This window comes from Aquarana catesbeiana, unplaced genomic scaffold (assembly GCF_042186555.1).
Source record: "Aquarana catesbeiana isolate 2022-GZ unplaced genomic scaffold, ASM4218655v1 unanchor233, whole genome shotgun sequence".
Classification (NCBI taxonomy): domain Eukaryota; kingdom Metazoa; phylum Chordata; class Amphibia; order Anura; family Ranidae; genus Aquarana; species Aquarana catesbeiana.
In genome coordinates, this window is record NW_027362661.1 from 4,064,299 (window position 1) to 4,090,591 (window position 26,293).

A 26,293-nucleotide genomic window follows, 5' to 3' on the forward strand; every position below is an offset into this window, starting at 1 on the left:
CCCCCTTGGGGGAAAACCAATGTAACCAGCAAAGGATTATGGTCAGAGGTTCCACCAGCCAGATATTCTGACTCGTGGATACTCCTTAACATAGATGCATTCCCAAAGGCAAAATCTATTCTAGCAGAGGATCTGTGAGTGGAAGATAAGTGAGAGTAAGACACCTCTGCTGGGTGTTTCCACCTCCAAATCTCAGTTAGGCCCGCCACAGATGCCCAAGAGCATAGTTCCACTGAAGAAGGTCTAGCCACGTTGGATGAGTCCAGAGCAGAGTCTAGAATAGTGTTAAAGTCACCCATAAATAGAACAGGTAAATGCAGGTAGGGTGCCAGGGTTACTAATAAATCAAACAATAGTGTCCCTTGAAATGGGGGGGACAAGTAGATATTCACCAGCAGAATTTTTTGAAAAAGAACATCCATAACTAGCGCCACATATCGACCTCCCGGATCAGTGAAAACCTGGTGGATGGTGCACGCAATTGCTTTGCTTATTAGAATACAGACCCCTCTGGCATAAGTGGAGTAAGTGGAGTGTAAGGATTTTTGAATCCAGGGTTTTCGTAGGGAAAGGATTTTGCTGCCCTCCAGATGGGTTTCCTGCAGGAGGACGACATGTGGTTTAACTTGTCTAAGGTATTGAAATACTGCTGCCCTTTTAAACTTGTTGTTAAGTCCCCTAACATTCCATGAGACTATTTTTATCTTACTATCCATAGCATAAGGGTAATAATACTACTATTCGGGTTACCCCTGAATTATATACAACCTCTGGTGTGCATAATAAATAGAGAGATAGTGCCCATGTTTCTCCACATAGGGAGACTGTATAGAATGGGCATTTAAAAGTACCTAAAGTAAGTAACCAAAGTACCAAAATGCATAAAATTACAAATAATTTTATTCAAAAGTTAAAAAAGGAGTAAAGACTCCATAAAAGGTAATATCTCATAACTGTAGATGCATAAAACAACCATTTGTGCGTTAGTAGATACATAGTTACATAGTAGGTGAGGTTGAAAAAAGACACACGTCCATCAAGTCCAACCCATGTGTGTGATTATGTGTCAGTATTACATTACATATCCCTGTATGTTGCGGTCATTCAGGTGATTATCTAATAGTTTCTTGAAGCTATCAATGCTCCCCACTGAGACCACTGCCTGTGGAAGGGAATTCCACATCCTTGCCGCTCTTACAGTAAAAAACCCTCTACGTAGTTTAAGGTTAAACCTCTTTTCTTCTAATTGTAATGAGTGGCCACGAGTCTTATTAAACTCTCTTCTGCGAAAAAGTTTTATCCCTATTGTGGGGTCACCAGTACAGTATTTGTAAATTGAAATCATATCCCCTCTCAAGCGTCTCTTCTCCAGAGAGAATAAGTTCAGCGCTCGCAACCTTTCCTCATAACTAAGATCCTCCAGACCCTTTATTAACTTTGTTGCCCTTCTTTGTACTCGCTCCATTTCCAGTACATCCTTCCTGAGGACTGGTGCCCAGAACTGGACAGCATACTCCAGGTGCGACCGGACCAGAGTCTTGTAGAGCGGGAGAATTATCGTTTTATCTCTGGAGTTGATCCCCCTTTAAATGCCAATATTCTGTTTGCTTTATTAGCAGCAGCTTGCATGCCATTGCTGAGCCTATCATCTACTAGGACCCCCAGGTCCTTTTCCATCCTAGATTCCCCCAGAGGTTCTCCCCCCAGTGTATAGATTGCATTCATATTTTTGCCACCCAAATGCATTATTTTACATTTTTCTACATTGAACCTCATTTGCCATGTAGTCGCCCACCCCATTAATTTGTTCAGGTCTTTTTGCAAGGTTTCCACATCCTGCGGAGAAGTTATTGCCCTGCTTAGCTTAGTATCGTCTGCAAATACAGAGATTGAACTGTTTATCCCATCCTCCAGATCGTTTATGAACAAATTAAATAGGATTGGTCCCAGCACGGAACCCTGGGGGACCCCACTACCCACCCCTGACCATTCTGAGTACTCCCCATTTATCACCACCCTCTGAACACGCCCTTGTAGCCAGTTTTCAATCCATGTACTCACCCTATGGTCCATGCCAACGGACCTTATTTTGTACAGTAAACATTTATGGGGAACTGTGTCAAATGCTTTTGCAAAATCCAGATACACCACGTCTACGGGCCTTCCTTTATCTAGATGGCAACTCACCTCCTCATAGAAGGCTAATAGATTGGTTTGGCAAGAACGATTCTTAATGAATCCATGCTGATTACTGCTAATGACATCGTTCTTATTACTAAAATCTTGTATATAGTCCCTTATCATCCCCTCCAAGAGTTTACATACTATTGATGTTAGGCTAACTGGTCTGTAATTCCCAGGGATGTATTTTGGGCCCTTTTTAAATATTGGTGCTACATTGGCTTTTCTCCAATCAGCTGGTACCATTCCAGTCAATAGACTGTCTGTAAAAATTAGGAACAACGGTCTGGCAATCACCTGACTGAGTTCCCTAAGTACCCTCGGATGCAAGCCATCTGGTCCCGGTGATTTATTAATGTTAAGTTTCTCAAGTCTAATTTTAATTCCGTCCTCTGTTAACCATGGAGGTGCTTCCTGTGTTGTGTCATGAGGATAAACACTACAGTTTTGGTTACTGAAGCCCCCCGATTCACTCATGAAGACTGAGGAGAAGAATAAATTCAATACCTTTGCCATCTCCCCATCCTTTGTAACCAGATGTCCTTCCCCATTCTTTATGGGGCCAATATGGTCTGTCCTCCTTTTTTTACTGTTTACATACTTAAAGAATTTCTTGGGATTTTTTTTGCTCTCCTCCGCTATGTGTCTTTCATGTTCTATCTTAGCCGTCCTAATTGCACCCTTACATTTCTTATTGCATTCTTTATAAAGTCTGAATGCTGAGGATGATCCCTCAACCTTGTATTTTTTTAAGGCCTTCTCCTTTGCTTTTATATGCATTTTTACATTGGAGTTAAGCCATCCAGGATTTTTGTTCGCTCTTTTAAATTTATTACCCAATGGGATACATTGGCTAATGCCCTTATTTAATATTCTCTTAAAGCAAACCCATCTCTCCTCCGTATTCTTTGTTCCTAATATTTTATCCCAATTTATGCCTTTTAGTAGGGTTTGTAGTTTAGGGAAGTTGGCTCTTTTGAAATTCAGTGTCTTTGTGTTCCCTTCATGTTTCCTATTTGTGTGATTTATACTGAAACTAATTGACCTGTGATCGCTGTTACCTAAATTGCCCCGTATTTCCACATCTGTATTGTTGGTAATCAGTAGATCCAGTAATGTTTTATTTCTAGTTGGTGCGTCTACCATCTGACCCATAAAATTGTCCTGCAAGACATTAAGGAACTGGCGAGCCTTAAATGAATGCGCGGTTCCCTCTGCCCAGTCTATGTCTGGATAATTAAAATCCCCCATTATGATAACACTTCCCATCCTTGCTGCTAATCCAATTTGTGATAGGAGATCCGTCTCCACTTCCTCCCTCAGGTTAGGGGGCCTATAGCATACTCCCAGTATTATTTTCCCCTTAGCTTCATCCCTTTGGAGCTCTACCGATAAGGATTCCACCTCCTCTCTAGCTCCCTCAGTGATGTCATCTCTCACATTCGCTTGTACATTATTCTTGATATATAGGCATACCCCTCCCCCTTTTTTACCCTCTCTATCCTTGCGGTATAGGGTACACCCTTGAATGTTTGCCAGCCAATCATGAGAGCTAGGGAAGGAAATATGTATCGACCCGTTTCGCCCTAATAGAGGGCTTCTTCAGGGTCCGCTTTTCAATGTTTTTATTGTTCTCATTGTTATTGAGAGCCAAAAAAAACATCAGCATTGCAATGTGCACACATGCCAAAAAAAGACCACACACCGTGACAGTGGTATATATTAAAGTGTATGAGTAATCAATTTATAGAAAGAGATCGCCACCATAGAAAAGTCATCAAGTGAACATAGTCCATAAATAGGTATATTCATTGTACCCAGGGGATATTGGTCAAGCCATACAATTAGGAAGTAGTATATCTGTCCCACAGCAAGAACCCAGATGTCATGCAAGAGGGAGGCCTATATAGTAAAAGAAGATTAATAAGACCAGCAAGTTCACCTCATAGGAGGCATAAAGTGGACTTCTTTCCTTCAGTGTCTACTGTACTGACAACTGTATGAGTATGATCTCAGGTATCCATATGAAGCTATGTCTGACGAAGGAAACAAGGGGGTCTACTTATAGAAAATTCATTGAACGAATGTGACAAGTATTCATCCAGCCCTGACAAATTATAGCCATATTTTAATTAACACAGTGATTTCCTATCATTGTCAGCTCCATCTAGTGGACATAATGGGGCAATTTTCCTGAAATACCTCCATCAGTAAAAATAGTGCAATATGATATTATGACCACTAGATGGAGCAAATGATCATATGAAATAAAATATCACCAAAATTCATCACGGCTGGCCGAAAGCTGGTCACATTCATTCAACACGTTTTGAAATAGACCTCTAAGTGTTTGTGAACGCTTACGCCACAAAATGCCAATGAAAGGTAATGACTCCAATTTTTTTTTTTCTACTGCTATCAATGGCCAACATTGTACAACACTTCATCCATGTCTTTGGTGATCTCTGATCTCCTTATGAACTGTTTCTTACATGATGAAGATCAGCCATGAAGTATATCTGAGGTGTATATCAGGGTGTGCTTCTTCCCCACATGAGACCTGCGATGTCCAGCAACATTCATATAGAAGACATTTCCCGCACTCAAGGCACTAATACACCTCGAGGGTTGTGTGGGATCCCTGGTGTACAGGAAGACAGGACATCAGTGAGGAACAATTCCCTCACTCAGGACTGGAAAGTGGCTTCTCCCTCATGTGCAGTCTCTGATGTCTGTAAAGATGGGATATCACTGAAAAACATTTCCCACACTCAGGACAGGAATACGGCTTCTCCCCCGTGTGAGATCTCTGATGTATGTAAAGACTGGACTTTCGTGAAAAACATTTCCCGCACTCAGGACAGGAATATGGCTTCTCCCCCGTGTGAGAACTCTGATGTCTGTAAAGATGGGACTTCATTGGAAAACATTTCCCGCACTCAGGACAGGAATACAGCTTCTTACCCAAATGCAATTTCTGATGTGTGTCAAGATGGAACTTCGCTGAAAAACATTTCCTGCACTCAAGACAGCAATACGGCTTCTCTTTTGTGTGAGATCTGTGATGTGTGAAAAGATCTCGTTTTTGTACAAAACATTTCCCACATTCAGAACAGGAATATGGTTTTTCCCCTGTGTGAGATCTTTGATGTGAGTACAGATGGGATATCTGTTTAAAACATTTCCCGCACTCAGGACAAGAATATGGCTTCTCCCCTGTGTGAGATCTTTCGTGCACATTAAGTTCAGATTTAGAATTGAAATGCTTCCCACACTCAGTACAGGAATATGGTTTTTCCCCTGTGTGAAGTTTTTGATGTTTGACAAGATATGATTTTAGTATAAAACATTTCCCGCACTCACGGCAGTAAAATGGCTTCTCCTCCATGTGAGATCTCTGATGTACTGAAAGACTGGACTTCCTTGAAAAACATTTCCCACACTCAGGACAGAAATGTGGCTTCTCTCCTGTGTGAGTTCTTTTATGCTCATTAAGACGGGATTTATAATGGAAACACTTCCCGCACTCAGTACAGGAAAAGCTCTTCTCTGTTGGAAGGACGGCACCGTCCCTCACAGTCTGAGGTTCCTCAGGATAAGAGGAATACGATGGTCCATCTACACTGTGTGGTGCCGGATGGACATTTGAGGTAGCCGGGTTTTCTCCTGGACTATACTGTGTGATGTCCTCATCTTCTACTTTACAGTCTGGAGACAAAGTGAGACAATCCTCTGAGGTTTTCCTCATCTCCCGTCCATCTACTAAAATAGAAATAAAAAGATTACTACTAGACACGAGCAGATTGGTTCTCCTAAACCAGGACTCCACCCACATCAGGCAGCTTTGTCTCTGAAGATCTTACAATTCCCCCCTCAAGGTAACTAGTAAATGGGACCTCTGATCTATCAGTTCATTTCTTTATTCATGGACCTTAGTCAGAGAGTGAGGAAACAACGAGAACTGTCTTTTATAGGAGTGACAGTGATGAGGGGATTATAGGACGAGTGTCCCCACCCCCTCTATCTATCACTCATTGCCATCTTCCCAACACAAGAAGTCCTGCACTTCCTTATTTAGTCCATGATTTAGTCATGAATAACAGTGGGGCTGAGCCCCACCAGAGGTCAGAGAGTGATGGGGGGAGAACAACCAAGATGAAGACTGGACTGATCCTGAAGACCACCATCATTGGGTTATTGACTCCTCCCTTATTATCACTTTCTGTTTAACCGCTTGCCGCCCGCCGGCTGTCATATGACGGCCAGGCGGCGGCTCTCGTTCTGGGAGGGCGCCATGATGCCCTCTTGGCCCTGGGGACTCGATGCGCGTGCCGGGCACCCGCGATTGCCCGGTAACACACAGATCCAGGGTCCTGTCAGAGGAGAGGAGACCGATGGTGTGTTCCCAGTACAGAGGAACACTGATCGGTCTCCTCCCTTTGTGAATCCCCACCCCCTACAGTTAGAATCACTCCCTAGGAAACATAATTAACCCCTCGATCACCCCCTAGTGTTAACCCCTTCCTTGCTAGTCACATTTATACAGTAATCAATTCATTTTTATAGCATGGATCGCTGTATAAATGTGAATGGTCCCAAAAATGTGTCAAAAGTGTCCGATATGTCCGGCAATATCGCAGCCATGATAAGATCGCCGCCATTACTAGTAAAAAAAAATAATAAAAATGCTATAAATCTATCCCTTATTTTGTAGACGCTATAACGTTTGCGCAAACCAATCAATATACGTTTTTTTTACCAAAAATATGTAGAAGAATACATATCGGCCTAAACTGAGGAAAAATTTTGTTTAAAAAAAAAAAAAATGGATATTTATTATAGCAAAAAGTAAAAAATATTGTGTTTTTTCAAACTTGTCACTTTTCCTTTGTTTATAGTGCAAAAAATAAAAACCACAGAGGTGATCAAATACCACCAAAAGAAAGCTCTATTTGTGGGGAAAAAATGATAAAAATCTCACTAGGGTGCAGTGTTGGATGACTGCGCAATTGTCATTCAAAATGTGACAGCGCTGAAAGCTGAAAAATGGCCTGGGCAGGAAGGGGGTGAAAATGCCCGGTATTGAGGTGGTTAAGGTTCCAAAGTTTGAGGATGTTATCACATTATTATCAACATGTAAAAGTCTGTGCTCCAGTCAAATCATCAGATATAAAATGTCCAGCTGGTAGATAATGGGTGTAACCAAAGAGAATACATCTTATGTTTACAGTGGGGACGGAAAGTATTCAGACCCCCTTAAATTTTTCACTCTTTGTTATATTGCAGCCATTTGCTAAAATCATTTAAGTTCATTTTTTTCCTCATTAATGTACACACAGCACCCCATATTGACAGAAAAACACAGAATTGTTGACATTTTTGCAGATTTATTAAAAAAGAAAAACTGAAATATCACATGGTCCTAAGTATTCAGACCCTTTGCTGTGACACTCATATATTTAACTCAGGCGCTGTCCATTTCTTCTGATCATCCTTGAGGTGGTTCCACACCTTCATTTGAGTCCAGCTGTGTTTGATTATACTGATTGGACTTGATTAGGAAAGCCACACATCTGTCTATATAAGACCTTACAGCTCACAGTGCATGTCAGAGCAAATGAGAATCATGAGGTCAAAGGAACTGCCTGAAGAGCTCAGAGACAGAATTGTGGCAAGGCACAGATCTGGCCAAAGTTACACAAAAATTCTGCTGCACTTAAGGTTCCTAAGAGCACAGTGGCCTCCATAATCCTTAAATGGAAGATGTTTGGGGCGACCAGAACCCTTCCTAGAGCTGGCCATCCGGCCAAACTGAGGTATCGGGGGAGAAGAGCCTTGGTGAGAGAGGTAAAGGAGAACCCAAAGATCACTGTGGCTGAGCTCCAGAGATGCAGTCGGAGATGGGAGAAAGTTGTAGAAAGTCAACCATCACTGCAGCCCTCCACCAGTCGGGGCTTTATGGCAGAGTGGCCCGACGGAAGCCTCTCCTCAGTGCAAGACACATGAAAGCCCGCATGGAGTTTGCTAAAAAAACACTTGAAGGACTCCAAGATGGTGAGAAATAAGATTCTCTGGTCTGATGAGACCAAGATAGAACTTTTTGGCCTTAATTCTAAACGGTATGTGTGGCGAAAACCAGGCACTGCTCATCACCTGTCCAATACAGTCCCAACAGTGAAGCATGGTGGTGGCAGCATCATGCTGTGGGGGTGTTTTTCAGCTGCAGGGACGGGACGACTGGTTGCAATCGAGGGAAAGATGAATGCGGCCAAGTACAGGGATATCCTGGACGAAAACCTTCTCCAGAGTGCTCAGGACCTCAGACTGGGCCGAAGGTTTACCTTCCAACAAGACAATGACCCTAAGCACACAATATGGGGTGCTGTGTGTACATTAATGAGGAAAAAAATTAACATAAATGATTTCAAATGGCTGCAATATAACAAAGAGTGAAAGATTTAAGGGGGTCTGAATACTTTCCATCCCCACTGTATATATAGCAGTGGGTAGAGGGGAGAGAGCAGAAGTCAGGACTATGTAATGTACAACATATTGTATAAGATACAACAGATAGGACTATATAGTACAGTGGAACCTCGGATTACGAGTATAATCTGTTCCAGGAGTATGCTCGTAATCCAAAGTACTCGCATATCAAAGCGAGTTTTCCCATTGAAGTCAATAGAAATGAAAATAATTTGTTCCGCATTGACTTCAATAGGATGCAATACCGCATGCGGCCAGAGGGGGGGGGGGGGGGGGGGCGCCGCAGAGCCTTGGAAACGGCCGAAAAGCCCTGAGGACACTTCGGCTGACCTCGGCAAACCTCGGAAGGACTTCCTACCCGAGATTTGCCGAGGTCAGCCGAAGTGTTTTTGGGGCTTTCCGTGCATTTCCGAATGGCTGCGATCGGCGACTTTCAGCTCTGCTCGGCTCCGGCACCCCCCCCACCTCAGGCCAAAAGCGGAACTGCACACCACTTTGGCCTAAATTGTGCTAGTTTTGCAAGACAACACTCGCAAACCAAATTACGATTTTTAAAAATACAGTGCTCGTATTGCAAAACGCTCGTTAACCGCATTACTCGCAATCCGAGGTTCCACTGTATCAGAATGATGTAATGTTCAACATAGAGTATATAGTGTAAGGGTCAGGACTCATAATATTCATATTCAGCAATCAGTGGAAGCCTTAAATGTTTCCATGAGACAAGTTGCAGAGGTCCCACACCGCTGCCTCCCATCTCCTGAGACTGCACTCAGTGACTTGGGTCTGAGACTATACAGACATATCCCTCCACCCGACACAGCCAGCAAATAACAGAACAAGTGACCCTGGGAGAATTGTTCTGTCAGAGATCTTACTAGACTCCCATTAACGCCTATGGTGAAAATCTACATTTTGTTGCCAGCTGAACTGCAGAATTTCCATAAATCCAGTCTGCAGCACAGAGAAGGAAGATTATCCGAGAGAAATACAGGAATACAGGACGGGGAACACAGCTCAGGAAAGTGACCAGGGGATTACAGGCTGATATCACCCAGTCCCCGCCCTACTCTGGACCAATCAGTGAGCAGTATGGGTGGAGGAATGTATTTAGTGTTAATGACCCACCTGTGCTGATCTCTGTAGGAGTGTCCTCCTCTATAAATGTCCCCGTTATTCCATCCTCCTCCATAGACTGCTGATCATCCCTCACATACCTCTCTTCTTCTTCTGCTTTAACCTCAAAGTCGATATCGATTGGATCTCCACTCTAAATCAAGAAAAAATGAAAGTGAATATCATCTGTAAAATATAAGCTCACAAAAAAATCCACATCTAATCTCCACAAGTCCATGTTCTAGATGATCTGTCCCACCAACCTTGTAACAGTGAGGGATGGTGTGATCTTCCTGTGTGGAATCCCGGGAATACAGAGGACGGGGACATCTCTCTGGGGGGTTCCTGGTATTAGGTGGCTCCATCATATCCTTGTGTCCTTCTGAAAACTCCTCCATCCCTCCATACTCCTCATCCTCCTCTTTATACTCTTCTTTAACATCAATATTATCATCCCCGAGGTTTCCACTCTGAATATATAATAAAACATTCATTGTAACAAACATGCTGTGTATAAATCAGAACTACCAATAATTGTCAATCATCAACCTGATGATGATGAGGGATGGTGTGATCTTCCTGTGTGGAATCCCGAGAATACAGAGGACAGGGACATCTCTCTGGTGGGTTTCTGTATCTGGATGACTCCACCATGGTGTCCTGGTACAGATCTTTGTCTTCTTTTAGAAACTTTGATACCTCCATTGCTCTATTCTCCTCTTTTATCTCTTCTTTACCCTCAACTTTAGACTCTCTCAGGTTTCCACTCTGAATATATAATAGAAAAGACATCAATTGTAACAATGCAGATAATGTACAGATCCTAATGATACTATTAGTGATTGTTCCTCATCTACCTGATGATGGTGAGGGATGGTGTGATCTTCCTGTGTGGAATCCCGGGAATACAGAGGACGGGGACATCTCTCTGGTGGGTTCCCATTACTGGATCCATCTGTAGGAAACACACACACTGACTGAATACATTGTTTCTATGTGTTTATCAGATGATGGGGGATCTAGGTGGACCCTCCATACTGCTCTCTCCTTTACAATAAAGTCTCCTCTTACCCGGTGATGTGAGGGGCGGCTGATTGTCCATCATGACGTCCTTGTAGAGATCCTTGTGTCCTTCTAAATACTCCCACTCCTCCATGGAGAAATAGACAGTGACATCCTGACACCTTATAGGAACCTGACACACACAATGATACAGTCACCATCCAGACACATCCCTTGTCTGTTACTGGATAATGTCCCAGAATTCCCAGCACCGCTCACCTCTCCTCCATGATCTCTCTGGTGACTTCTAGAATCTTCTTTGTATTTCTCTATTCTATCAGGGAGGGAGGTGGAGGCAATGTGATGTCATATGATATCCAGACTTCACAGGAGGAAAACTCTTTTTTTTTAATCAAAACTTTTTTTATTGAAAAATTGCTCTTTTAACACATACAATGATTGCATCCAGTAAGTATAAAAAATACACATGTTATACAAATTGCATCAATTATCCAAAATACATGAGCAATAACCGAAGGCAATTCAGATATCATGAATTTTCAACTAAAACATCAACTAGCACTTTCAGTCCCATAATTAGAACAGTATTAACCATTTCTTCATCTAACGGATCGTGTGGATTCTAGTGCTTATCCTTGCACAAGACCTAACTTGTTTCTCCTGCCTCTTTTTTTTTCTCTCTCTCTCTCTCTCATCTCACCCCCCCCCTGAAGTCAATGGCGGGTTTTACTGCAAAAGTCTGTCCATCACCAGTTGTGGTGGTGCAAGATTGGGATCAACCAACCAATGGCTGCCAAATGAGATCAAATCTTTGCATAGCTTTCCTGCAACTATAGGCTAGTCGCTTCCTTAGGAGAAGTGAGTTAACATTGGTAATCCATTGTTTCCCTGTGGGGACTGTAGATGCCATCCAATATCTGGCTATAAGTTTTCTAGCCAGGTATAACAGCCTGGTTATCATGTGATATAATCCCCTCGGGTACATCTCCTCGTCAATTGCCCCTAGTAAGTACACCAGGGGGTTCAGGGGTACCGCTATCTGAGCTAGTCTAGAGATATATTGGGATATTTCCGCCCAATATCGGTGGAGTTTGGGACATATCCAAAGTAGAAGTATAAAGTCCCCCTGGTGCATTTTACATTTTGGGCAGAGAGGAGAATCTCTTCTGCCCCAACCATGTAGTTGTATGGGTCTTCTGTAGGCTCTATGTAGTATAAACAGTTGCAAGAGTTTGTTAAAGGCTGAGACCGAGGTTGCAGGTATTGATTCCAAAGCCCACTGATCTCCATCTATATGGCCAATATCTTCCACCCACTTAGTTCTGCATTTGAAAGAGGCGTGGTCCTGAATAGAGGATAGCAATTCCGCATATATCTTAGATATCAGTCCCCTCTGGGTGTCCGCCCGGAGGACTTCCATCAGCAGAGAAGAGGATGATACAACTAAGGAGTGTGTTTACTGCTCTGCCCGCAGGGCGTGTCAAAGTTGAAGATATTCATAAACTCCCCTAGAGGTGAGCTGGAATCCTGAGCATAGCTGTTCATATGTTTTTAGAATGGTTCCCTCATAAAGTTGAGGGATGAACCATATTCCTTGCTGCCTGCAGGGAGAGAATCCCTGTAATTCTAGCAATTCTGGATACCTGGGGTTGTTCCATAAGGGTGTAAAGGGCAGTGGGCCCTTAATAGCCAGGGCTTTTAGGAAATCCTTCATTATTTCCCTAATGAGGTCACCGGTTGGGGCCGGGGTTGGAACACTTGGTAGATCCATCTCCATATTGGAGGCAGCTTTTAATGTGGGGTAAGACATAGTTACCAATTTAGCTATGGGTTTCTCACCTGCATCCTGCCCCCACCCCGCCAGCTGCTGAATTTGTGCGGCCAAAAAATACATTTTGGGGTGTGGTACTGCCAGTCCTCCTCGGTCTTTCCCGTATTGTAATGTGGTTAGACTAATTCTAGCTTTCTTTTTTTCCTATAGTAAGTCTCGCATTAAAGAATCAATGCGTTTGAACCATTTATTTGAGATCCACATAGGGGAGTTGTGAAAGATATACAGAAGTTGAGGTGCCCATACCATTTTAATTACCGTATTTATTGGCGTATAACACATAAAACGTACATTTAAATGCCCATCATTGCAGCCTTCTCAGTGCAGCCTTGCCCCAGTGCAGCCTTGTCAGTGCAGCCTTGCCCCAGTGCAGCCTTGTCAGTGCAGCCTTCGATCCTGTGATCCCCTGCCATCCTGGGCTTCAAAATCGCCGACCGCGATTTGAAAATGGCGCCGCCGGCGCCGAAATACACAGAGCCGGTCCTCGGCTCTTCTCGGCAGCTCTCGTTCACTTTCGGCTCCACTCGTGGTCCCACCTGGGATGGGCGTGACTGTGAGTGGAGCTATCCGAACCTAGCCGAGTACACTCGGCTAGGTTCGGGCGGCGCTCGAGTGAAGCCGAAAGTGGCCGAGAAGAGCCGAGGACCGGCTCTGTGTATTTCGGCGCCGGTGGCGCCATTTTCAAATCGCGGTCGGTGAATTTGAAGATCTGACAGCTCAGGATCGCAGGGGATCGGCGTATAACACGCACCCGCGATTTTCTCCTGATTTTAAGGGGAAAAAAGTGCGTGTTATACGCCGATAAATACGGTAGGTTCACTCTGCCTACCACCGACAGAGGAAGCTAACACCAGCTAGTGCATTTGTCTTTCTGTCTGACTAATGCCACGTACACATGATCGGAAATGCCGCCAGCAAAACTCCGATGAGAGCTTTTTGTCGGAAAACGTGACCGTGTGTATGCTCCATCAGTCTTTTGCTGGCGGAATTCCAGCCAGCAAAAGATTGAGAGCAGGTTCTCTATTTTCCGGTCAGGAAAAGTTCCTATCCGAAAATGCGTTCGTCTGTATGCAATTCGGATACGCAAAAAATCACGCATGCTCAGGAAACAATTCAACGTATGCTCAGAAGCATCGAACTTCACTTTCTCGGCTCGTCGTAGTGTTGTACGTCACCGCGTTCTTGACAGGCAAAAGTTCAGAGAACTTTTGTGTGACCGTGTGTATGCAAGGCAAGCTTGAGCGGAATTCCGTCAGAAAAACCATCCAGGTTTTTCTGACGGAAATTCCGCTCGTGTGTACGCGGCATAAGAGCGGGCCCAGGTTCAGCCGCAAGTAGTCGGCTGGATCCGGTGTTACTATCACCCCCAGGTATTTAAAGCTGCTTGCTATGGTTATTTGATTTACTCCTGTGGGTAGAGGTGCTGTCAAGGGGTCTATGGGCATCAATATTGACTTGGACCAGTTTATAGTAAAGCCAGAGAACCTGCCAAAATCTGCAATAATCCGCATTACTGTTCACAAGGAGGCCGCTGTGTTTCTCCCAGGTAAATAAGTGCATCATCTGCATAAAGGGATATCTTATCTTCAAGCGGGCCTCTACGAAATTCCACAACCTCCGGTGTGTTGCGGATCAAAATGGCTAAGGGTTCTACCGCCATAGCGAACAGCAATGGGGATAATGGGCTTCCCTGGCGGGTGCCCCTATGCAGATTGAAAGATGAGGAAAGATTGTTGTTAATACGTAGTCTAGCTCCAGGTTTTGGGTATAGGACCTTCACCCATTCTATGAATTGATTCCCCAGACCGAACCTTGCCAGGATCTCCAGGAGGTAGGGCCATTCCACACTGTCAAAAGCCTTTGCGGCATCCATCGATAGAATGGCCCTCCCTCTAGGATCATCCACTGGAATCAGATTCATGAACAATCGCCGTATGTTGTCTGCCATGGAACGGGTGGGGATAAACCCAGATTGATCTTTATGAATTAATCTACCTATCACCTCAGAAAGTTTGATGGCCAGTACACGCACCAGTAGCTTAACGTCCGAATTCAACAATGAAATCGGACGATATGAATCCGGCAAGAGTTTATCCTTACCTGGCTTGGGAAGCACCGCTAAAATGGCCTCCTGCATACTGTCCGGCAGGCAGCCTGTCTCAACTGTCTTGGACAGGGCCCGCAGGAGAGATGGAAGCAGGATTTCACCATAGCATGAGTTTACCTCAGCTGGCAGGCAACCCGAACCCGGAGATTTATGGTGTGGGGCTCCCTCTAATGCCTCCGTTAGTTCCGTCAGGATAATTGGAGAGTTCGGTGTGTCCCTCTCAGCATCAGTTAGCTTTTGGAAAGAGACAGGCCTGCAGGAATACTGTTAGATCACATGGAGCATATCTAGCTTTAGAGGCATAGAGGTCATTGTAAAACTGGTGAAAATCATTCAATATGTCAGGGTTAAGAGTGTGTATTTCCCCCGTTGTGGACCGTATAGCTGTAATAATAGAGGGTTCCCGTTGCTCCCTGGCCACCAGTGCCAGGAGATGCCCGGTGTTTTCCCCCTTTTCAAAATAGCTTTGTTGGAGAAAGTATCTCCTCTTCTCTGCTGCAGACATTAAGGCTCCATTCACACTAGCGCGTTTTTTGATGCATTTTGCATTTTGCAGAAATGCATGGGAATTTTTTAACATGGGTTCCTATGGAACATGTTCACATCAATGCCTTTTTGTATCTCTGCATTTTTGGAAAGGGTCAGGGACTTTTTTTCATGCAAAATGCAGCATTTTGCATGTAATAGAATTCAATGGACAAGCATCAAAAACGCAAGTGCAGCGTTTTTGCAGCGTTTTTACAGCGTTTTTGATGCGTTTTTGCCGTTTTTTGTTTTTTTTTTTTGACTGTATACAGTCAAAAAAAACTGTAAAAAAAAAAAAAACGCAAAACGCGGCAAAAACGCTGTAAAAATGCTACAAAAACGCTGCTCAAAAACGTGGCAAGCATGAAAAAAAAAAACTCCAAAAACGCTCAAAAGCAACATGCATAGGTGTGAATCGAGCCTAAGACGGAGTTATACAAAGATTGAGCCTCAGTCCAAGCTTAATGGTTGGACTGGGAAGGGTCAGTGATCAACGCCTGTTCTGCATCTCAGTCCTCACTCTATCCTCCCATTTCCTGGAGCGATTCTTAATGCCTGTAATGAGGCAGCCCCTCAGGAATGCCTTGAGTGAGTCCCATATCACTGCTGCACTGGCAGAGTGTCTGTTAAATGACAGGAACTTCTTCAATGCACCCAGGATGCCGTCAGAGGGCGGGAATAATGTCAGCCAAAAGGGGTTCACTCTCCATAGTAGACGGCCTGAGGCGGCTGTGACATCCGGTCTTACCCAGAATGGGGAGTGATCAGACAGGAGACGCGGCTCATAGGCCGAGTCCCGAACCTGTTGTAGAAGCATCCCATTGCCCAACCCCAGGTCAATGCGCGAGAGTCCACCATGTGTGGCAGAGTAGCAACGGTCAGTGGTATGTCTCTCGCGCCACACATCGTGGCGTCCCTGTTCAGTAAGCAGAGGTGCAAAGGCAGTCCTACCCATAGTGGGTCTAGTCAGTCTGGGCGTTATGGACATCCTGTCCAGGTGTGAATCCAGAGTGTTGTTAAAGTCTCCCAATGCCATTACCGGTAAATTAGGGTGCAGTGCCAAAAAATGAGCTAGGCTCTTGAGGGGGATCACAGAAAATGGTACGGGGGGATATATATTGCTGCAATAATACATCTAAATCCATTTAGCTTGCATAAAAAGAAGACAATTCTGCTCTCTCTGTCAATCTGCTGTTGAATGCATTCAAAGGAAACAGTGGCTGAGATCAACACACTGACCCCTCTAGAGTAGGAGGAGTGTGTGGAATGAAATTGTGGGAGGAAAACTCTAGATCTGAACACAAATAGTAAAATAAAATGATATTCCCAGAATCCTCCTCACCTCACCATTCAGGTCTCCATTTTATTAAAGCCTCCATTCAGACTGAGTTATAATTTAGCTACAAAGGACCCCCACACGGTTAAAAGCTTGTTGCAGGCATTCTGACATCATTACATACAACGCAGGACCAACAGTCCCACTTTACTAGTGAGGATACCAAGGGTCCGCCCACATACTAAAAAGCCAGATGGATATTAGGAGGAGGAGCTGTGAGGTCAGTGTGATGTCATAGGATTCTCTGACTTCAGATGGAGGGACATTTGGATGGGGAGATTTGAGGGGTCCTCTATATGAGGCTCCTGTGCAAACCAAACCATTGTTCCTGGGTGTGTCCTACCTCTCCTAAACTGAAGAGTGAACTTCGACCTTTACCATAGAGAAATCTGTCAGGAATCTGTGAAAGTAAGCTCTCATGTGATCAGGTGACGTGCAGAGGAACGGAGTGTAAATAGCAGACAATTTTCTCCAGAGCTCCTAATGGTGGGGATGGATTTTGCTGAGTGCTGGTGCCAAGTTTCCTCCCCGAGGATCACTGCAGGTGTGGAGAAAAGCTGTGTAAGAGGATATGGAGGAGAGATGAGGAGGAGATCCAGGAATCAGGATAAAGGTCAGGACAAGCAACAGACGAGCGCATCCAAGAGATGAAGCCGGGGTCACTACACAGAAAATCAATCCAAGGAAACAACAGGCAGGACGAGGAATAGCAAGAAGGAGCTCAGAGACAAATGAGAATATTGCTCAGCCAATGGGAGATTATCTCAGCATGACTTACATAATGAAGGAGATGAGGGGGAGGGGAGGAAGTCACTTAAGGCGGGGCTTGATAAATCTGCTTTGAATCTAGGAGCCAGTTAAAAAAGTTAAGAGACAGTTTTTTTAGGACAGTGTGGGTTGTCAGCACCCGGGGCTGGGCAAGTAATTTGTGAGTAATCTATGAGGTGCAGAACGTAGGAAATGGGGTGCAGGAGATGGATGCATGTAATGTGGTGCAGAAGATGACATGGAGTGCAGGGTGTAGGTCACCACAGGGGTACAGTGTTCAGAATGCAGGACATAGGGTGAAGGGTGTAAAACATAGGACATGGGGTACAGGATACCAGAGAAGTGTGTGCAGGTTACCGCAGGACATAGGATGCAGGAGAAGGGAGCAGAATGCAGGACATGGGGTGCAGTGGAAGGGTACAGGGTGCAGAAGGCAGGACACAGGGTACAGGGTACCGGAGAAGGGTGCAGGACATGTGGTTTGGGGTGCAAAACATGGGGTACATAAAGCAGGACATGGGGTGCAGGGTGGAGGTCACTGCAGGACATGGGGTACAGGAGAAGGGTGGTGTTTGCAGGACATGGGGTGCAGAATGCAGGACATGTGGTGCAGGGTGCAAAACATGGGGTGCAGAACATGGGGTGCAGGGGGCAGAATGCAGGAAATGTGGTGCAGAACACAGGACATGGAGTGTAGGACAGTAATCCAATCCCCCCTCCCCTGTGTCCTCCTGCATGTCCTGTACATCTCCCCCAGCAGTGTGTGAGAGCAGAGTGGATGGAGAGGACATCTTGTGTACATAAAGCAGCATGTCCCTCCCTGGCTGGTTTCTTAGCTGGCTGCTTTGCAGGCTTGTCCTGGTTACTCTTGTAAGGACTCTGTAGTCCTGTTTCTCAGCACCTTGTGGGGATCTTTGTGGCAGTGCCGAGGTGGCGCCATGTTGGAGATTCGGTCCCGCTCCTTCCTCTCTGTTCTGCCGGAGGGCTCTGCAGGGACACAGGCAGCTGTGGGTGGAAGCAGGAGCCGATGGTGACAGTAATGCGGCCGCAGAACGGAGAAAGATCGGCAGCGGGAGCTCAGTGAGATGAGTCCTCTCATGTCATGTCCTGTCCTGTCCACCCCTCACTTCACAGGTCGGGTGTCATCATCTCCTCCTCCTCCCCTCCCCCTCCTGCCTGGCCCCGCTCCGAGCCACATTCCTGTCTGAATAATGTGTCCGGGTTTCAGGCAGAAACATTATTCAGACCAACAGTGAGAATGACAAGAGCCCAGGGGCCAGGACGCCATTTCTAGTCACCATGGTGACCTGGGATTTGTTGAGCCCTGACTTATGGTGACCATAGAGACATGGAAATTCAGCTGGTTCAGCAGGGATCGGTCACATTTCCATCCATGTGTGGTCACTGCCGGATAAAAGTCACTCCATCAGCGGCTGCAGCCAATAGCTTCATCACTGATCTGTGTATTCTGAGAGCGGAGGAGCGCCCCCCATTGTCAGAATACAATAGTGCAGCGGGGAGGATTCCCCCATCCCCCTCCAATGTGTGGATGGGGGAATCACTTCAGTTTTTTCCTCTCATCCCGCTGGCTGAACAATAAAACTGAACCATGTATGACCAGATTTGGAAGCAAGATATATTAATCATTAGTGATGAGCTCCGGTGTGTTGGAAACCCCACATTCCTGATCCTGACAGGAAGCCGACACTTCACATCGCTAATCACAGGCAGTGAAACATTTCCTGATTCACATCTGCACAGATCAGGAAATGTCTCACTGTCTGTGATTAGCGCTGTGTAGTGTCGGCTTCCTGGTGGGATCGGAAATGTGGGGTTTCCAAAACACCGGAGCTCATCACTATTCATCATCAACTGATCCCCCTGAAGGGGTTATTCTACATTTCCACACTATATATGTGTGTATCATCATCTGCTGGAGATAAAAGACATCACAGTGACTATGGAGGAAGAGGACGGACATGACGGGGGGTTACTGGGTGTAAATAGAAAATAAGATCTTATTACCTCCTCTGCTGCTTCATCCAGTAACGTCTCCTCTCTACTTCCTCCCACCTCACCTCTCACCCGGAACTTCCTGTCTGTACCTGACATCACTTCCTGTCTGTACATGACATCACTTCCTGTCTGTACATGACATCACTTCCTGTCTTCCGAGAGTGGAGCTCCACATTTGGCAGGAAACATGTGTCCTCCACTCCACTTTTTTTTTTTTGTTTAATGAACTTTAATGTAACAAACATTCAATAGACATTAGAAACAATGTTTTCTGTCACATCTGTGTAGCGCTGGTAAATTTGCGATCTACCACCTGATAGGTAAATTTAGTAACTTGTTCATTAGGAAAGTTAGATTTGCCTCTGTTCCAGCTTGTCTGAAGTTGCGTGTGCTTCCACACTGAGCCGTGGGTGTCGCTGTTATCACTGATTAGTGTTGGAAAAGCAACGTGTTGAAGCGTATGAGTGCTCTTCTGTCCCGGAGACAACTCGGTGGAGGTGGTCCTCAGAGTTGCATTCTGGGCGAGGGTATTTATGGGACAGACACCATATTTTGGGGTTCGTTTTACAGCCACCTGCTGGCCCTCCTGGCCGACAGGTATGCATTAGAGAGTTACCTCGTGGTCCTCCGTCCCAGAGGCCCACGTCGCTGCGGCGCAGGGGTGGGCCCAGAAGCTTGTCTGGGGCCTACCACAGCAGCCGAGGAATGGTCCTGAGCTGTCTATCCAAAAGGGAAGAAGCTGGACGACCGAGGAGATCCCAGGGGAGGACCTGTCATGGAAGGATCACGCAGTGTGCTGGTCTGGAGAGGGGCCTGGTGACTCGGTTGGAGAACGTATCCTAAAGCAACTATACAGCATAGTGTTGCCGGGTTGGCTTAAAGGTTCAAGCACTGTGACTGACATTCATCGTAGAAAAAAACAATACATCCTGTGGCAGAGGATCGTACGGGTTCATCCCAAACAAGTCTGTGGCAGAGGCTTTTGTTCATGCTACGTACTGGCTGCTAGGCAAGTGAGAGAGGCCTATCCAGGCGGGCAAAGAGTGTGACCCACGAGGGGAGTGCATTCTATTGAAATATCCAATCCCAAAGGACATCTGTCAAGAATTCTACTAAAAAGGGTATTTGAGTTTTCCTTCTGCCTCTTTCCTGCTACCTTCTTTGTTGATGGTTTAATAAAGCATTGAATACGTACTCAAGTGTTGATGCATGTGTCATCCGGAGGTAAACTCAACGGAACCCTAGACCCGGTGCCGGTAAAACAGAGGGAAGGAGAGTGAAAGTAACAGGCCCGCTTAAACCAGCAGCTCCACCGAGAGTTATTGCTACATCTGCATTTCCTGATGGTATCTGGCTGCAGACTGGAGCTCCGCCCTTCACAGGAGTCATGTGACCTCCACAGATTTTTTTTTTAAATCAGCTTTAACCCTTTCGCTGCCAGAGCCGTTTTTGCATTTTCTGCACACTTTTAAAAAAACATTGTAGGCCTGAAGATTACATAAAAACCCCAAAACATGATATATTTTCTGAGAGCAGACACCCTAGAGAATAAAATAGTGGTAGTTCCAACCAGGCATGTACTGGCCATTGGGACTACCTGGAGCTGGAGTAGAGTTGCCACCTCATCCCTTTAAACCCGAACACCTTTGAATTACACGGGTTCTGAGGCTAATTAAATGCAGATAAGGCACCAAGTGAGTTTAATTGCCACCTCAATCAGCCACAGAACCTGTGTAATCATATGTGTTTGGGTTTAAAGGGATGAGGTGGCAACCCTAACCGGGAGCAGGGTTGCCAACCTCCAGTAAATTTACTGACAGTTTGTAAAAATCTGCAATTTTTTTTTTTTTTTTTACAACTGCCAGTAAATATCAGGGGCTGATAATTTCATGCTGTTTTGACTTTTTAAGTGTAAATCAAGCAAATTACTTTGTTATAGGTATTGTCATTGCTTCCACATCATGTTTATACTGTTCAAATATTCACTGTGTTAGTTTTCAATAGACGTTCTGTAATTTCTCAGGTTGCCAATAAAAAATGTGCTTCACCGGTAAATTTCCCAGGTTTTGTCAGTAAAAAATGCTGCGGGAGGTTGGCAACCCTGACCATGAGTTTCCCGGTGGGCCGATGGCTCAGTGGGCCATTTTTTATGCAGAGTTTGGTGGCAGCAAACAGCGGCGGGGATTCGGGGATGGTGGTAAGGGAGGAGGGCATTTAGATGTGGGAGCCCAGGAGGCAGAAGTCCTCCACCCCCTCCCTGACCACCGAAGGGGTGAACAGGAGCGGGCGCAGCCTCCCCAGCGCTTCCAGAACCTCGATTCCTCCACCTCCTCTCTGCTCAAAGAACTGTGGGCCCCGGGCGACACACTGTCTGGGGGGCCCGGTAGGGTTGCCACCTTTTTATCAAGCTAAACCCGAACACATTAGCAGCACACGCCAATATTTTTATTTTTTTCGTAGTACATTAAATTCATTACCTCTGTACAAAGTAATGCACAGCTAAAAAAAATTCATGTAGTATACACTGTACATATATTTTTGTGATTAAATAACATTTATAATCATATGGAGTTAATCACAAGAGCCCCCCTTTTCATCAGAGTCAACAGAGTTCTCCGAATGCACAGGGTTCTGCAGGAGAGGAGTGCAGAGGGTATTATGGGGGCAGTATGTACGGGAGAGGAGTGCAGAGGGTATGATGGGGGGCAGTATGTACAGGAGAGGAGTGTGGAGGTTATGATGGGGGCAGTATGTACAGGAGAGGAGTGTGAAGGGTATGATGGGGGCAGTATGTACAGGAGAGGAGTGCGGAGGGTATGATTGGGGCAATATGTACAGGAGAGGAGTGCGGAGGGTATGATTGGGGCAATATGTACAGGAGAGGAGTGTGGAGGGTAAGATAGGGGCAGTATGTACAGGAGAGGAGTGTGAAGGGTATGATGGGGGCAGTATGTACAGGAGAGGAGTGTGGAGGGTATGATTGGGGCAATATGTACAGGAGAGGAGTGTGGAGGGTAAGATAGGGGCAGTATGTACAGGAGAGGAGTGTGGAGGGTATGATGGGGGCAGTATGTACAGGAGAGGAATGCGGAGGGTATGATTGGGGCAATATGTACAGGAGAGGAGTGTGGAGGGTAAGATAGGGGCAGTATGTACAGGAGAGGAGTGTGGAGGGTATGATGGGTGCAGTATGTACAGGAGAGGAGTGTGGAGGGTATGATGGGTGCAGTATGTACAGGAGAGGAGTGTGGAGGGTATGATGGGGGCAGTATGTACAGGAGAGGAGTGTGGAGAGAAAGACAGTAGGCAGTATGCACAGGAGAGGAGTGCAGAGGGTATGATGGGGGCAGTATGTACAGGAGAGGAGTGTGGAGGGTATGATGGGGCAGTATGTACAGGAGAGGAGTGCGGAGGATATGATGGGGCAGTATGTACAGGAGAGGAGTGTGGAGGGTATGATGGGGGCAGTATGTACAGGAGAGGAGTGCGGAGGGGATGGTGGGGGTAGTATGTACAGGAGAGGTGTGCGGAGGGGATGGTGGGGGTAGTATGTACAGGAGAGGAGTGTGGAGGGTATGATGGGTGCAGTATGTACAGGAGAGGAGTGTGGAGGGTATGATGGGGGCAGTATGTACAGGAGAGGGGTGTGGAGAGAAAGACAGTAGGCAATATGTACAGGAGAGGAGTGCGGAGGGTATGATGGGGCAGTATGTACAGGAGAGGAGTGCGGAGGATATGATGGGGGCAGTATGTACAGGAGAGGAGTGTGGAGGGTATGATGGGTGCAGTATGTACAGGAGAAGAGTGTGGAGGGTATGATGGGGCAGTATGTACAGGAGAGGAGTGCGGAGGATATGATGGGGGCAGTATGTACAGGAGAGGAGTGTGGAGGGGATGATGGGGGCAGTATGTACAGGAGAAGAGTGTGGAGGGTATGATGGGGCAGCATGTACAGTAGAGGACTGTGGAGGGTATGATGGGGGCAGTATGCACAGGAGAGGGAGTGCGGAGAGTATGATGGGGGCAGTATGTACAGGAGAGGAGTGCGGAGGGTATGATGGGGGCAGTATGTACAGGAGAGGAGTGCGGAGGGTATGATGGGTGCAGTATGTACAGGAGAGGAGTGTGGAGGGTATGATGGGTGCAGTATGTGCAGGAGAGGAGTGCGGAGGGTATGATGGGTGCAGTATGTACAGGAGAGGAGTACGGAGGGTATGGCGGTGGAAGAATGGGGAAGGATTTCTTGCAGTGTCTATGGGGTGACCAGGTAGTGATGTTGGGAAGATAAGGGAAGGAAAGTAACCATGTAATGATGTCCCTCAGCTGCGGGGGTGTAGGAAGCAGCTCGGAGTGATGTCTGTATGAAATGGTCTGGGGGTGATGTAAGCTGGGGGAGTTAGGGGCTGAGAAGTAGTCAGATAGCGATGTTTTTAATAAAAAAAAAAATCTTGTGCTCATCCACTAAAAACATACAACAATAAATCATACAACAGTACTACTTGATGGAAACAATCTGTTATAAGATGTAAGTACAGATCTATGTAATCCAGCTCCCAGCACTCTGTATGTACAGATGATGTGAAGGTAATTGATGACCATTCATGTAACCCGTGTTATCCCAGCTCTGAGTCTGTACAATCAGATGTGTAAACTCATCACATATTTACAGGTGTAGTAATAACTCTCGGTGGAGCTGCTGGTTTAAGCGGGCTGTTACCTTCACTCTCGATACCTCTTTTTCACCGGCACCGGGTCTAGGGTTCCGTTGAGTTTACCTCTGGATGATAAAAGCACCAACACTTGAGTACGTTTTCAGTGCTTTATTGAACCAAGTAACGAAGGAAGTAGCAGGAAAGAGGAGGGAGGAAAACTGCAGGGAAGCTCAAATTCCTTTCTTTAGGATTCTTTAGAACGTCCTTTAAAGTTGAATACTGTAATTGAATGCGATCCCTTTGTGGGTCACGATCTTTGCTCGCCTGGATAGGCCTTTCTCACTTGCCTAGCAGCCAGTACGTAGCAGGAACTAAAGTCTCTGCCACAGACTTGCTTGGAATAAACCCGTACGATCCTCTGCCACAGGATGTATTGGTTTGCGGTGAATGTCAGACACAGTACTTGAACCTTTAAGCCAACCCGGCAGTACTATGTAGTAAGACTACTTCAGGATACGTCCTCCAACCAAGTCACCAGGCCCCTCTCCAGACCAGCATTCTGCATTATCCTTCCATGACGGGTCCTCCCCTGGGATCTCCTCGGTTGTCCAGCTTCTTCACTCTGGATAGACAGCTCAGGACCATTCCTCAGCTGCTGTGGTAGGCCCCAGACAGGCTTCTGGCCCCACCTACGCGCCACAGTGACGCGGGCCTCCGGAACGGAGGACCATGAGGTGGTACACTAACACATACCTTTCGGCCAGGAGGGCCAGCAGGTGGCTGAAAACAAACCCCTAAACATGGCGTCTGTCCCATAAATACCCTCTCCCAGAATTCAACTCGGAGGACCACCTCCACCGAGGTTGTCTCCGGGACAGAGGAGCACCCATACGCTTCGACACGTTGCCTTTCCAAAACCAGCTAAGGGTAACAACGACACCCACCGGCTCAGTGTGGAATCACACGCAACGTCAGCCAAGCTGGAACAGAGGCAAATCTAACTTCCTCTAACGAGCAATTCACTAAATTTACCTATCAGATGGTAGATCATAAATCTACCAGCACTACATACTCCCCCCACTACAATAGACGTTGTCCCCAACGTCTGTTCAAAAATAATGATAATAACTCCCAAGCCTGGGAGTAGGTATTTGAGCTTAAAACTTGGATTAGATAAAGAAGACGGAAAGACAGTGGAAAGACATTATAAGATTAACATCTATAAAACAATATGTTCACATCCGTAAACAAAACCATCCTTTGTCTGTACATAATCTCACTATCTATCTATCAACAGCTTGATAGGAGATCCAATGGTTCCTGAAAAGGAAAACATATTAAACACACATATATCCTGTACAACTTCAGGAGCAAAGCCTCATTTAAAAATGAAACTCTCTTCCCATAATCTATATCAAAATAATCTTTAGGAGTCCATCCCTGTATAAAAATGTTTTTTCTCTTCACATGAAAGAAATCCGGCTAGCAAAAAGAAGTCCTTGGATTTGAAACACTGAGATGAATGAATGATTTGTAAAGCGCTGCAAATGCGAACCGAATCGCCTCAAGGCGCTGGATGTATTCTCTGTAGCCAGCTTCTAGAAAAGGAAAGTCTTTAGTTTTTTCCTGAAGGCCTGGTGGTTTTCTTCCATGCGGATGTTGGTTGGGAGAGCAATATCAGAATATCCAGATCTTGACCACGAAGATCTTTTTATACTGACACTAACTAACTAACTTCAAAGTTCTTTTGTCTATAATCACCAATAAAACCGGGGATCTGGCAAGGTCAGTGTCTTTCCCAGTTTATCTACTGTGGTAATGAAATACACAACGTCATCTTTTCCAGGCCTGCAGATGACCACTTTGTCAGCATAGATGTGCTGACCGAAGTTCCAGTGCATAAAACATCCACTAAAACGTTCATCCATTTTAACAGAACATCCAGTCTTTCGGAAAGGCTTAGGCACAGACAAATAGTCCCAAACAGCTTCACTGTACCAAAGCTCCTGGTTAACTTCAATCACTTGCATTACGTCCTGAGGGACATAGGGGAACTCTAAACCATACTCCGTAGCTACACGCTTGTTCAACATTCTCTACAAACCTGCAAGTTTAGGCAACGATCTGTTTTTTCCCATGCCGGGAGGCACACCGGAATTCAAAGATTTGCTCACCATAGACCCAGCCGGTGTCTGTAGTGAACTAACAACTTTTGACAAAGTCTCATTTACAGTGCTGTGTGGCTCCACACA

The 26,293-nt window shown here is 45.6% G+C and overlaps 2 protein-coding genes across 3 annotated transcripts in view; one reads left to right on the plus strand and one right to left on the minus strand.

Annotated features, from left to right (window-relative positions):
- Positions 1-26,293, plus strand: part of LOC141121832 (uncharacterized) — a 207,896-nt gene that overhangs the window by 93,248 nt on the left and 88,355 nt on the right. The window lies entirely within an intron of this gene.
- Positions 941-20,001, minus strand: LOC141121859 (uncharacterized). 2 transcript variants are annotated; one of them, XM_073611614.1, is made up of 8 exons: positions 19,399-19,452; positions 11,065-11,119; positions 10,855-10,978; positions 10,641-10,738; positions 10,333-10,551; positions 10,047-10,253; positions 9,796-9,937; positions 941-5,943 (listed from the first exon to the last, which is right to left on the minus strand). In XM_073611614.1, the coding sequence occupies exons 1-8, from the start codon at positions 19,413-19,415 to the stop codon at positions 4,865-4,867; spliced, it is 1,941 nt and encodes a 646-aa protein (XP_073467715.1). In that variant the 5' UTR covers positions 19,416-19,452; the 3' UTR covers positions 941-4,864. The 2 variants fall into 2 exon arrangements, with proteins under 2 accessions (XP_073467715.1, XP_073467714.1); XM_073611613.1 differs by lacking the exon at positions 11,065-11,119 and having other exon boundaries at positions 19,399-20,001.